Source organism: Lutjanus erythropterus, chromosome 24 (genome assembly GCF_056507025.1).
Source record: "Lutjanus erythropterus isolate fLutEry1 chromosome 24, fLutEry1.hap2, whole genome shotgun sequence".
NCBI classification, from domain to species: Eukaryota; Metazoa; Chordata; class Actinopteri; order Lutjaniformes; family Lutjanidae; genus Lutjanus; species Lutjanus erythropterus.
In genome coordinates, this window is record NC_139340.1 from 17887898 (window position 1) to 17902500 (window position 14603).

The window sequence follows — 14603 nt, forward strand, 5'->3', positions numbered from 1 at the left end:
AATTTACATATGTTTATGTAAAAAGTGTAGCGTTTATATATTCCCGTGTATAAAAAGCTGAATTTTCCACATTAGTTATTAATTAACTGGGAGCTCAGATTTGATGTCCTCATCCTTTTCTCTCTCCGTCTCTCATGTCACAGAGGGATGATGATGGGAAGGCGTTGCCCCTGGCGACCAGAGTCCAGCCTGGCTCCCGCTGGGTGTTCGCCACACTGGTGGCCATGGCCTGCATCGGCGGCATCCTGGTGGCGGCCATGACCATCGCCTGCCTGCGTCACCACGCCCACCGGCTGGCAGCGAAGAAGCTGGGCCTCGGACCAGAGGGGGGCAGCTTCAGCCACCAGGAGTACCAGGTGAGAAAATACTGACAGGAGACACAAAAACTACAAATAATACAACAAATGTTCACTTCTAAACAAAGGAAAAGATCACAAGCTAAGACAAAAACAGCGTTCTTAGAATAAATAAAAAACACAGAATATGTAATAAAATTTGAGAAAATATTTGTAATGAGGAGTCTAAGCAATGCAGTGTGATAAAACAGTGTAACATGCAGAACTGGCTCACCAGGACCTGTGTCGTCAGCACATGGCCTCCAAAGGCGCCTTCGGACGCCTGGAAGCTGCCGCCCTTGGCGCTGTGGGAGGAGCGAGTGGAGGAGGAGGTGTGGGAGGAGGAGGAGGAGGCGGTGCCTGCGTCGGGGGAGGAGCAGGAGGCGGAGCGGCAGCAGCAGGTGGCGGAGGTGCCGACTCGAGGGTGAGCAGTGTGTCGTCCCAGTTCAGCGACGGAGCCCAGCCCAGTCCGAGCTCCCACAGCAGCACGCCGTCATGGTGCGAGGAACCAGCACAGGCCAACATGGACATCTCCACCGGTCACATGATACTGGTCAGTACCTCTGGACGCTACGGTGATCATGTGATCAGTCAAATGTTACCTGTGAGGAAGCAGCAACTGATCAATTTACAGGTCATATGATGAAGAAGAAAAGAAATTAGAGGGTTTTTTTCTCACAAAGCTACGACTTTAATCTCAGAGATTATCTGATTTTTTTTCTCATAAATATAATAATATAATAATAATACAATTTTAATCTCTGGGAATGCCTGTTTTTTCTACAAGCTGTTTTTCTCGTAAATTTACGCCCTTGATCTCAGACAATACCCACGTTTTATTCGCTGGTAAATTAAGATTTTAATCTCTGAGAATAGCCAAGTTTTTTTTTTAAGATTATTTTTGGGGCTTTTTGCCTTTATTATGACAGGACAACTGAAGATATGATAGGAAAGTTGGCAGAGAAAGAGGGGATGACATGCAGCAAACAGGCCACAGGTGAGAATCGAACCTGCAGCCGCAGCAGAGGACCAAGAGCGTTAATGCATGGTGCGCACGCCCTACCAACTGAGCTATAGGGGCACCCCCCCCCCAAATTTCCAGTTTTAATCTCTGATGGTATCCACATTTTGTCATGTCAATGTGACATTACAGCAGCAGTGATTCGTTTTGAGACTGACCGTCTTTCTAACGTCCCTCAGGCCTACATGGAGGACCATCTGAGGAACAAGGACCGTCTGATGAAGGAGTGGGAGGCTCTGTGCTCCTACCAGGCCGAGCCCAGTGCCGTCTCTGTGGCTCAGAGTGACGCCAACGCCAAGAAGAACCGCTGCCCCGACTCTGTGCCCTGTGAGTGCCTGCTTTTTTGTTTACACCTTTAGGCAAATGACAGGGCAAAAAAAAAACACCTTCTGTCACATCAAGTCCCAGATTTTCTTGAGATATCAACCTGAATTTTGACGTGTCAAAAATCATGCACAAAAACATTAATGAATATTTTCATGAAACGAGATGATGCACAGTGATGAACTGATGTCAGACAGGATGGAATAAGATGATTTTAACAACCTTAAAGCTACTTAAGGGGAAATAAAAAGAAAAAAGTGGATGTTGAGGGGTTAAATGTCACTGTTGTTCTTCAGATGACCACTCGAGGGTGAAGCTGAAGGCGGAGATCAACCCTTCACGCTCTGACTACATCAATGCCAGCACCATTGTAAGTCTACAGCGGCGGTGGTGGTGGTTGCCATGGCAACCACATTGCTCCTTTAAAGAGATTTCATGTTTGACCCACAAACATATAAACCCTGATCCCCAATTTTCATTCTTTTCCTTCAGATTTTATTGCTTTGGTTTTTTTCCTCTAAAATATGTCATAATTTTATAAAATAACTTTTTTTTCTCATAAATTTGTTAAGTTTTTTTTTTTTTTTTTAAGTTATATTTTTGGGCTTTTCTTGCCTTCACTCGATAGTACAGCCAAAGAGCAGACAGGAAAGGGGGTGAAGAGAGAGAGGATGACACACAGCAAAGGGCTGCAGGTGAACCAGCTGTCGCTGCAGAGGACTGACAGCCTCCATACACGGGGCGGACGCTCTACAAACTGAGCTAGCCGCCCCGTTTTTTACCATAAATTTGCTGCTTTTAATTTGTTAATTTATTACTTTAATCTCAGAAATTCTGAGTGTTTACTCACAAATGTATAACTTTATTATCTCAGAAAATATTCAACTTTTTTCTCACAAATCTGTTTTGTATGAAAATTTTCTTCTTGTAAATGTATTACTTTAATCTCACAAATCTCTTCTTTACTCACAGATTCATAACATAATATTCTCTTACAGCTCAGCAGTTTTACTCACAAGTTTATGACTTAATCTCATAAAATATCTTTTTTTCCTGATATTTTTTTGGGGGGATCCATTAGTTTAAAAAGAAAAAAAGTTTCCTGAAAGAATTCAGTCGCTCCAGTGGACCATCTCAGCTGGTTTCCATGGAGATGCTGTGCTTAGCCCCCCGAGGTGACCTTTGACCTTCGCTCCTGTGTAACCTTTGACCACCACCTCTCCTCAGATTGAACACGATCCCCGGATGCCGGCCTACATCGCCACCCAAGGCCCTCTGTCGCACACCATCTCTGACTTCTGGCAGGTCAGTGAGACGCAAAATAAAAGATTTTATCTGTGTTTTATGTTTTAAGTTTGTGTAGATGTAAATTAATTCATGCTGTAGCTCATAATTTAGTTGTTTATCTTCCTTTAGCATTTTTTACTTTTTTTTTTCAAAATAAATAAATAAATAAATAAATAAATAAATAAACAAATAAAATGTGTAAAAACTGAAAATGATTCCTCCTATTTGGCCCCATTAATTTTCCACTGAGTTTATGTTTTTTAGATTATTTCTCACATATTAATAAACAGTAGACTTACTATAAATATGCTAAAATTAGCCAAGAGGTTAGTTTCCATCCCATTAGTCTCTGAGCACGTGTGACCTTTTGATCAGTGATGGATGAAGTATTAATCGATTTCTTCAGTAAAAGTGCTAACAGGTCTTCTTGTTGCCGTGCAGATGGTGTGGGAGAACGGCTGCACGGTGATTGTGATGATGACGGCTCTGGTGGAGGACGGAGAGAAACAGTGTGACCGCTACTGGCCCGACGAAGGCTCCTCCCTCTACCACATCTATGAGGTGAGGACAGAGCAAGTGGGCGTGACATGGGGGGGAGGATGGAGGGGGGAGGGGGGGGACAACGCGTCTGATCTGTTATCTGCCGCGTCTGTGCAGGTGAACTTGGTGTCGGAGCACATCTGGTGTAACGACTTCCTGGTGCGGAGCTTCTACCTGAAGAACGTGCAGACGCAGGAGACCAGGACACTCACCCAGTTCCACTTCCTCAGCTGGCCGGCTCAGGGCATCCCCACCTCCACACGCCCCCTGCTGGACTTTCGCAGGTACTGCTCATACCTCTATGTCTGCATTACGGCTGTATACCTCAGGTTTTATGAATTGCGGCTGTATGAGGTTCTTCTCCACAGTCAGTGTGTTACCTACAGTAGATGGCGGTCGACACGCCACCAGTTTGGAGAAGCAACAGGAAAATGTATTTTAGACACCAATTTATATGTGCAATATGTACGAATTTAAGTTTAGTAAAGTAACTGAAATTATGAACAGGATGCAAAGGAATAACAGTTTAATATCTGTGTGTTGTGTTGCAGAGATATCTCCTGAAGTTAGCATGCTAACCAGCTAGCCCTGTCTCATCCTGTCAGAGTAATCGTTGGAGCCACTGTAATTTATGACACAAGTCAGCTAATAGGACCCTTAGCTGCAGGAAGAAGGAAGAAGTTAGCGGGTGCCCCCTACTTGTTTTGAGTGTAAATTCAACAGGTGGCCAATTCTTACATATTGCACCTTTAATTTGTTGCTATATTTACAATATTTTCACCTCTTTACCTTGATGTCAGACAGACTTTTCTGACAGAAAACCACTGATATATAAGCCAAATATTGCTCTCTCCAAACTAACCAAACAAAACCAGTAATTTTACCTTTAAGAACACAGGAGTTGTTGGTCTACAGCCGCCTCCATCTGTTAGTTTGTTCAGGTTATTGTGTGAATTCAGTGAGTACAAACTAGCCCTTTAACACACTGAAGTCACACAATCACAAAAACAAGCTGATGAATCCAGGCAGCAGTAGACCAGAAACTCCAGTGGAGTTTGGTTGGTTTGGAGAGATTGCTGTTTGGTTTATATAACAGTGGTTTCCCATCAGAAAAGTTTTTCTGCTACCAAGTTTAAGAGGTCAAAATATTCTAAATATAGCGCACACTTAAACAGGGGGCATGTCAACCACCATCTACTGTATATAATACACTAACTCTACATCCACACTTAAAGTAATCCGTACTATCTCTTTATAGAGTCAAAAGAGGTGTCATTTTTATTATCCCCAATTCTGTTTCCCTCCATCTTTCTGTCTTTCCTCCATCATTCTTCTGCCTCTCCTCCGTCCCTCCTCTCTTCCTGTCCTCCCACCCTGTGCGATGGAGGTCAGCGGGGCCCTTGGTTTAATTTTCTACATATCTGTCTGTGTCATTCTTGTGGTTTGCAGCTAGTAGTCTGGGTCCAGTTGCATAGTCACAAAAATGATCATGGACTGATGTGGCTGCAGCAGGAGGTCCATCGCCGAAAAAAACAAAAAAAAAAACACCTTTTTACTCCCTCTACTTATCCATCCATCTATCTGTCTATCTTCTATCAATCTATCTGTTTTTTGACATGAAAAAAGACTCTGTTTTTTCTCACTCTTTCAGTGCATGGTCTTAATTCTAGATTTTTTTTTAAATAGTCTCAAAATAAGTTGTTTCCTGAAACATTTTTAGAACTTATTTTAAGACAGAAATTATTTTTTTGCCCTGTATTCATCCATTTTGGGGTTTTACTGACACCAAACAGCTGCACAATGGCTGTAAAAGTCCAATATTTATTTAGTTTCTGTCTACATGACGTTTATTGCAGAAATGAGCTACGCTTCTATATTTCACAGCAGAAAAACAGATCAGAGTCACGTAAAATGTTATTGTTCTAACAAGACATTTTCATATTATATTGACATACAAACAAATTATGTTGTAACAAAAAACTTTTCTTGTTATAAGAATTTGCTATTTATCTTGTTATAATGTGAAATGTTCCATGTTATAGCCTGATAACTTAGATTGTTATAATGTGACATTATGAAAGGGATAATGTACAGAGAGCAGGTCATTATTTTACAGTGATGAGCTCCTCACTGTACACCTTCACACTTATTACACAGCAGCTTACTTAAAAAATTTAATAATTGGACACAAAATATTGATTTAAAAATGATTATGTTGACGTAAAAATGATTTTATTGCTCCTCCAGAGTCTATGAACAGTCTATTATTTCTTTATAGCAGACCGTTACTATGGACACAGTTCTGTTAATAGATTCTGGAGAACTAAGTGGAAGCAGTATCTTACATTATACATCTCACATTATAACAAAAGATTCTGAAGTTGTATCAAGGAAAGTTTCTTGTTATATGTTTGCTGATATACCAGATTACAGTCATGTTTACAGAAACATGAAATAAGAGGCTGAATAAATCAGCCGCAGTAACCGAGACAGTTGTGTGTTTTCATGTTCAGCTTGTCATATTTGTCATTTTGTTCTCTTCAGGAAGGTGAATAAATGCTACCGAGGACGATCCTGCCCCATCATCGTGCACTGCAGGTAAACCTTCGACATCTGGATTCATCATCAGCACTATAAAAATAATGAGTACAAATCAAAACAAAATAAGTTTATTTTTTAAAGAGTATTAAAATACAAGAACAAATGTTAAATAATATAAGAAGGTAACAGCAAATAACAAAAGAAGAATAAAGTAAAACAGAATTTTAATCATTTAGACTAATAAAGTTCAAGACAGCAGTGATGGAATGTAACTAAGTACATTTACACCACTTCAAGTGAAATATTGTACTTTTTATTTCATTACATTTATTTGACAGCTTCCGTTATAGTACTTTAACAAATTAAGATATTTGCACAAAAAGAGTATCTAAAATAAATTTAACTACCCATTAGAGAGCTACTACAAGTACAGCTGAAACAATTAACCTGCTGAACAATTAGGCGACAGAAAATTAATTATTTTGATCATCATTTCATGGTTCCAGCTTCACAAAAGTGAAGATTTGCTGCTTTTCCTTTTAACTATTTTGGTCATTTTATACTTAAATACTTTTACTTTTTACTGCAGGACTTCATCTTGTAACAGAGTATTTTTACGTTGTGGTTTTAGTACTTTTACTGAAGTAAAGAACCACAAACAGACAGAACCCATAAGTACCACACATGCACTATTGTAGTACCACATAAATCCACTTGGTGGCAGCAACGTTTTGGCAGTACACAAAAAATACAGCTTATCAGAGGATTTTTGACTATTTGTAGTCTGACGCATGAACTCTTGATTTTGTAGTTTGAGATTTAAAATAAATAAAATGATTCCACTGAATAAGTTACTCCTGTCTCACCTGTTTCACTTATTGCATAACTGATATTTGCCTTTAAAATACATTAAAATCTGTGGAAAAACTGTAAAAATATTGCTGTTTTTTGATTATTTTGAATTTTAAACCACTTTGTAAGTGTATTTTTTAAAATGTTACATTAAGTTAATGTCTTAAGTTTGATAATACAACTATAGTTTTTATTTATTAAAGTGTGTTTTGTGTTTGTTTTGTGTTTCCATAGTGATGGAACAGGCCGGACTGGGACTTACATCCTCATTGACATGGTTCTCAATCGTATGGCTAAAGGTGAGGTTTATCAACGTTACTGAGTTTAAGTACGAGTAATTTCTACTGCCTTTAATGTGTAATGTCACTAAGATTTAGGGGTTTTTTTTAAATTAACATGGCAACAAAAATATTCATCATCAACATGGATGTCTGAAGTTGATCAGCAAAATCAGGATTTAGGCCGATCTAATCATTTGCTGAAGGATTCTGGATCAGCCCGATCCATTTCTGGTTTCTTTTGTTTTATTTTAAACTTCCCACAATGTTGCTTTTTAAGGAGTAATATTGGTGCTCTTTAACTCAGTGTTAAAGGACTCAGGACGTAGAACAGCAGGAGAAGCAGAAGCAAAAAAAGGCTAATTGCGGCTAAATCATTGTCAATGTTTTTCATTTGTTTCCTGTAATATTTGTGTGGATTTTATGGCGATGTGTACAAAAAAAATGTTTTTTGTCACTATATTTAAAAAAAAACACATAAAATTAATAAAATAAAACAAAATAATAAAATATAATATGATGTGAATGCCTGTTTCTCCAGAGTCTAAATTCATCACCTAAGTTTTCGAGGATGTATGAATGTGCAGCTGTAACAGGTGCACTGAATGTATATGTGTGTGTGTGTTCTGTGTTCCGTGTTCTCCTGCAGGTGTAAAAGAGATCGACATCGCTGCTACACTGGAACACGTCAGAGACCAGAGGCCCGGGATGGTTCGCACCAAGGTCAGGATCATGAAATAAAGTTTAAAGTAACAGCTACCACCACCGTTCATCATGTTTATTAAATTCATTTTAATATGATTTTATTTTGGTCAGCTGTTTTCAGTGAGTATGTGATGAATGTGTTGCTTTTTGACAAAGAAACTTTTTGTTTTAACCACATCCTGAATGTTTCCATCCCATCAAATGTAGAAACAGTTTTAGCAGCATGAAATTTAAATCAAACAGGAAGAGTCACCCTGTTGAGTCTCAGTAACTCAGTGTGTTCAAAGACTGACGTGATGTTTTTAGATCGTGAGTTCGAGCCTCAAGTCATTCTGTCTTTTGAAGGCGTCTGTCCAAAGCAAAGAATTGACAGTGGACTGTCTTAACTTTCATTCTAATGAGGCTCAGGGATTCTGTATGAAGTACATTTACTCAAGTAACTGTCCACCACTGATGGTAATGGCCCCTACACATGATCAGCGGTAAAAACACTTTGCGCTAGCTGTCCCTTGAACTTTGACCTCGTTTGACCTTTCAAAGCGCTACCAATGAGAAAACAGCTGAATGTGACGTAGCTAGAAGCGACACATACAAACAAAGGAGGCATAGAAAAGGGGGAGGCATGACGTTTTGAGACAGCGGCCCATGTGGCTATGTAATACAGTCAGAAGAAGATTTAAAAAAAACAAAAAACTATTTACCCCTCAAAAAACGACCCTGAGGCCTCAACTGTACCTGTCCAGGTGCTGGTAGAACTAAAAGAAGACGTAATAGATCTCCGTAACACAAAGAACCAACGGCAGAGGAACGCCTCCTCCACGTGTTACAAACTTTTCTGCTTCGGGCTGGGATAGACAGAGAAGGTGATTAATAACACGCATCTCTCTGAAGGACATGGACAAAAACTTTGTAAAGACAGTGCACTCCCATGCACGTGGTTGCCTGGACCACTTTTTGGAAAGATGTCCAGTATTTTATACGAGAAAAACAGGAAGAATGATCAGTCTCCAGGAAAAAAACAATTTAATTTATTTTGACGATGACTGGACTGAAGGTAAAGACGTGCTTTTTTCTGTCAAGCGATCTTGAGTTTGGGGAAATTTCACATCCATAAAAACAAATCAAAACCAAACATTGTAGTCTTTAGAAAAGAACTGCTCTGCTATGCTGCCACAATCAAGGTCATTAGGAATAAGAAAGCTACCAAAACATTCGCTATCATGGAGAAATTTTATGGAAGTGATGTGTAAAGTTTTTTGTTATTTTGCTGTTTATGTACCCCCTATATGCTTGTAGGTTTGTATTGATTTACGTCTGTATGTAAGATCGCACAATTAAAAAAAAAAAAAGGGAGGGAGAGAAAATGGAAGAACTGAATAACACCACATTAAAATCATACCACGATCTCGTGTGATCAGGCAGTTTACGAACTACCGTTAAGCTAAATCCAATGCTAACCTTAGTTTGGCTGTTTGTGTACGTTCGCTATTCCAGGCAGACAAAGTGACAGGATCAGTGCTTCGTAGCTAGCTTTATATAAACTGTCGTTTAGTAATAGTAAATCCTATCATGTTGTTACACCGTTTTTGTTGCCTAGCAACGGTGAATAGCTTGCACTTGTTGATGACGTATACCCGGGCTCCACCGCGTCCACTCGGTGCCTCGCGAGATCTGTCGCAGGTCTGGGGTTGCCTCGTAGCCATGAGCTCTAGTCTGTGTTCGCTCTCTGATAATAACTGCAGGAAAACTCAAAAGCGACATGAAACACCACGTTCCTTTTCACAACAGTCCCTCATTTTAACGTCGAGTCATTCGGGCGGTTTGTTTCTGAGCCTCAAATTGTCATCTACTGTCTGCACAGGTGTTGTTAGCTTAGCGGTTAGCCGGTTAGCCGCACGGATCCTGCTGTCTGTGTTTGTGTCCGTTGAGCCTCTGACTCTCCTCAGAACTCCTAATACACTTCAGTTCATGTTGTCCTTGTCCTCCGGTCCTTTATGAAGCGAATTATCCGCTCATTTTCCTACAGTTTCTTCGGATCCCCGAATCACCACACACCTAACATTGTTTTCAACTAGTCAATCAATCAATCTGGCAGTCATTTATCCACTAATCGATTAGTTATTGGTCCATAAAATGCCTGATAAATAAAATGTTGATCAGAGTTCAGGATGACGTCCTCAAATGTCTTGTTTTGTATTATTTGCAATTTATTTATTATGTTGTTTGTTTTATCTCACTGTGGAGGCATGTTGTGTGCAGCATTCGAGTCCAAAACAAATTTCCCTAAGGGGACAATAAAGTGTATTGTATCGTATCGTATAAATAAATGACTCAATAAATAAATCAATATTTTATTAAATGTACCAATTTGGTATTAATTAATTTATAAAATGGGACATAATTTTACAAATTGAATTTATTTATTGATTCATTCATTTATTTATTTATTTATTTATTCGTGTTTAATTTGGAAGTTATGGTCTCCCATACAAATACATATAATAATTAAGTTTTGGGGAAATAAATGTAATGAGAGATAATACAGAAATCACTACATAATTTAAGCAAATTATAATAAATAAATAAAATGGAAAATTAAATGGTAAAGTACATAGATGGGGGATTAATACAAAGGTAAATAATGAGAAGCTAATTAAACAAATTATTTTGGGGGCATTCAGTGGTATATTCATTTATTTTGTCAGTTATGGTCCTCCACAGAGGCGATGCATCGGTCAAAGTCTAGATTTCTGTGTAAAATATAATCATCTTTCTTTGCGTCTCCAGGACCAGTTTGAGTTCGCCCTGACAGCCGTCGCCGAGGAGGTCAACGCCATCCTCAAGGCTCTGCCCCAGTGAAACCAGTGAAACCAGTACGACCCTGACCAGCCTCCTGTCTGACCCCTCTCATCCCCCTCCCTCCTACTCTCACACTCAGACTCCTATCTGACCTTTTCTTGCTATGATGATTATCATGATGAAGAAAGATGTTGGAAGATTCCTTGACAAGTAATGATGTCAAATAATTCAGCTTCAAAAATCAGACAACTTTAAGGTCAGGAAGGATTTACACGGGCACTGTAAGACTGAAAATCTGATTTTTAAGTATTTGTGGTACAGATATGATGCGTTCAGGGACATTCACATGGTAAAAAAAATGTTAGAAGTGTTCATTCACAGGTAATCTGAAAAAAAATAAAATAAAATAAACCATTTAAGCTGTTTTAATAAAACACATTAAAACAAAAAGGTTAAAAGAAGCATGTTCCATCACAATAACAAATTTTATTAAAATTCCTCTGGAGTCAATTTAAAAAAAAGACAGACGTTTAAAAAACAAAACAAAACTGTGATAATCACTCAGAATATTATTATACAACAGTTAAAGGTCATAAAAAATATTATTTCAGTATTTATACACACAATTTAGGGCTGTAAATTTTGTGCATTTTTTGTTAACAATGGATAATTTATTAATCGTCATAATCAATATGATACAAAAAAAAAAAAACAGCTCCACCAGCACATTAATTATGTGAAACATTAATTCATGAAGCCCAAACAACTGAAACAAAGAGATGAATAAAACAATAAGGCTCTAAACAGAGATATTAGGGTTGCAAATTTTGTGCATTAGTAGTTAAAAATGTTCCCAATCAGCCAATCTTTAATAATTAATAAGATAAAAATGCATGTTTTATTCCCCTTTCTTCATTTATTTTTTCTTTTTTTTACTGCATTTTTTATTACATTTTAAGTTTAAATTCCAAATGAGGCACAATTACTGGCATTTGTAGATGACTGATCGTGTCAATTAATACTTTTTTAATCAGTTAAAAATATTAAACAGTGATTATTTAATTACTGATACATCATTAACATCCCCAACATGAATACAGCAGAAGAGAGTAGGACATAATACAAAAATAGTTTATTTATATCTAAAGTTATTTTAGCCCAACTTTAGAAGTTTATATATGCTGGTAAATCACTGAAAATATTAATGATGTAGATTAAAAATGAATTAAATGCTGTTTTTCTTTGCCTGTTGCTATAATATATGGATAACGTTGCGTTATGAGCAGATAGACTCCAGAGGGTTTTTAAAACGCCACTGTCCTCAGGCCTGATAAAACAAAAACTCATCTGCAAACTCATTCCCTCCCTGAATGTATTTTCTGATCTGTCTGACTGCATGTGAACGCACCACAGACTATTTAACTTCAGATTCTGCTTCAGCCTGTGGAAATCCAGCCTGAGGTTCTGGTAGCTGTGCTCCAACTGAAGCAAAAATGTAATTTTTCCTCTTATATGTGGTCTAAGTTTGTTGAAATAGTGCTGCTGTTGGTTTTGGTCTCAATGGGGAAGCAAAATTATAAAAAAAGAAAAAAAAAAAAGATGATTTTTAAAGCATCAAAAGGCTCCAGAAAGCTTCAACTATTGGATTTCTAAAATGTTAGATGAAAAAAGGCTGACCGTGTGATGTTTTTCAAGGCGGTTCTGGATGAACTCTGATTGTTTACACATCCTGCTTGCTCTGTAGCTTCCCTTCCTCCACTCACATGACCAACACCTGCAGAAAATACAGACATACAAACGTCCGTCTCTTTGTGTGTCATTCAGATCATTTTAAGTCACTGGATATATTGTCGTATACCTCATGCAAGTCAGAAAATGAATAAAAAAACAAACAAACAAAAAAAACATGAAATGTTATTCTATGAAAATAAGAGATGCTATTTTGTATTTGTGAGACCTTAAATAAATCTTTTCGTGTTTAAGTGCTGCAATCACTCGCGTGACTTCTGATTGTGCAACTTGTTTTTGACTTTTATAGAATTTATTTTAGTTTTCTTTGAAGAGACAAATCAACCAAAAATCGGAGACACATACTTGAGTAAGAGGAAAAATGTGTATTATTGATTTTGTCCCTGTTTCTTTTAAGCACATGCAGATACACACGAGTAGTTGAAAAATATGCAGTAAAAATATTTTTTGAAGAATATGTATATATTTATGGAGTGTGAAATCTAATATTTAAGAGAATATAAGGGTTCACTAACTAACATTTTCATTAAACCATAAATATGTGGTTGAGGAAAACATTTTTAAATAAAATATGAATGCCATGACAGATTTATTTTACTGATTGGACTTTTTAAATAAATTTAAGTCCTACTTTACTTTCATTCTTTCAAAACTTTTGACAGTGTAAGATGAGTGATGGTTATATTTCCCCTAATGCAATACTCAACTGACATGTGCAACACCATAGGATGTTAATATAATAATATTTATATTCAGGTAAATTCATACAAAACACATGAATAATCTCTCCTTTTCTAGGTAAAAATAAAAATAACATTTTACCATTAATGTTATGCAACTTTTCTGGCGTCCATCTTAACTGTTCAACTGATTTGTTTTAAGAAGGTGATTCTTCTTTATTTGTTTATTATTTACGAATCAAATTTCATACTTAAAACAACACAGTTTTCTTTGGGGTTGTATAAAATGTCATATGCAACTTTTTTTAATTAAAAAAGGGTTTTGTAGGACTGCTTCTCATTCTCGTTGTCAGATTCATTTGACAACACATCATATTTTAATCACAAATAAATAAATAAATGTACATTTGCATAATGAAGCAAATGCGTACAAAAGTGTAAGCAGAAAAAGCATGTACAGAAATAAATACATTTGGGTAAATAAATACGGAGGAAATGCAAAGTTAAATACGAATAATGCTGAAATAATATTTCAATAAATATATAATCTGGAAAATTGAATGGGAAAGTAAATAAACAAATGATGCAAATCAAAACACAAATTTATTACATGTATGCTTTATGCATGCATGTTTTTTATGTTTTTGATTAAAAAAAAACAATGATTATGAGGTTGTTAAGCTCAGCTCAGGATGGTACATGTAGTAATGGTTGCTAGGTAACAGACAAAAGTTGATAAGTGATGTTGATTAGAGTATTTAGGATTTCCTAACCTAGTATGATGAGACTTAGCCGCAGACCTGAACTATCCAGCCTAGTGCACTCAAACACTGGAAGATTAATCCATGAGTTATTAACTGTCTTGGTCTTTTGTCCCTTTGTTTAGTTTGTGTGTGAATCTTCAGTCCTGACCTAGAAATTAAAAAACTTGTTTCTCTCCCACAGATCTCAGTGGGCTTACCCCAGAAACATCACACTATCTGACCTGCCACTGCTTCAGGATTTAGTCTGGTCCACAATCAGACAAAACCCAGGTTTTATAATTATCGTTCACAGTGCTGAAGATTAGGACGGTATCTGTTAACCCCAAATACATAATGGAGGTTTAATCTGCTTCCAGAGTAGCAGGTCAGCTGATGTTTCATCATGCTGGAGTTTTACAAAATGTTTTGACCTATATTCAGTTAAAATCAGTATAAAGACAAGATATTTAATGTTCACACTGAAGCCATCCTGTTGGGACTGTTAGAATCCTGCATGTACCTTTCAGTATTAAAGGGTCCTTCACATATGTGACAGTTAGCCATTAAATGAGCATCATTTCTGAATTCTTGTCTCTTTGCATGGTATAGTTAACTTGCATTTGTAGATGCACCTGTGGATTGTTTTTACAGACCGTGGTTTGACTGTTCCCAATCGAACAGTCCACTCTGCAAATGAAATGAATTGAAAACCAAGTACTAAAAAATTTCAGTTTTAGGAGTTTCATCAG

The 14603-nt window shown here is 37.3% G+C and overlaps 1 protein-coding gene across 5 annotated transcripts in view; it reads left to right on the top strand.

The window, feature by feature from the left end:
* Positions 1 to 11196, top strand: part of ptprnb (protein tyrosine phosphatase receptor type Nb) — a 32168-nt gene extending 20972 nt beyond the window's left edge. For 4 of the 5 annotated variants that reach the window (XM_084713758.1, XM_084713762.1, XM_084713760.1 and 1 more), the window contains 11 exons: positions 144 to 356; positions 574 to 888; positions 1536 to 1683; positions 1977 to 2050; positions 2908 to 2985; positions 3409 to 3528; positions 3625 to 3791; positions 6052 to 6105; positions 7135 to 7199; positions 7828 to 7901; positions 10671 to 11196. In XM_084713758.1, the coding sequence (XP_084569884.1) occupies positions 144 to 356; positions 574 to 888; positions 1536 to 1683; positions 1977 to 2050; positions 2908 to 2985; positions 3409 to 3528; positions 3625 to 3791; positions 6052 to 6105; positions 7135 to 7199; positions 7828 to 7901; positions 10671 to 10742 (1380 nt within the window). In that variant the 3' untranslated portion in view covers positions 10743 to 11196. The remainder of the gene's footprint in view (positions 1 to 143; positions 357 to 573; positions 889 to 1535; positions 1684 to 1976; positions 2051 to 2907; positions 2986 to 3408; positions 3529 to 3624; positions 3792 to 6051; positions 6106 to 7134; positions 7200 to 7827; positions 7902 to 10670) is intronic. The other variant, XM_084713761.1, reaches the window with a different exon arrangement.
* Positions 11197 to 14603: the final 3407 nt, after the last annotated feature.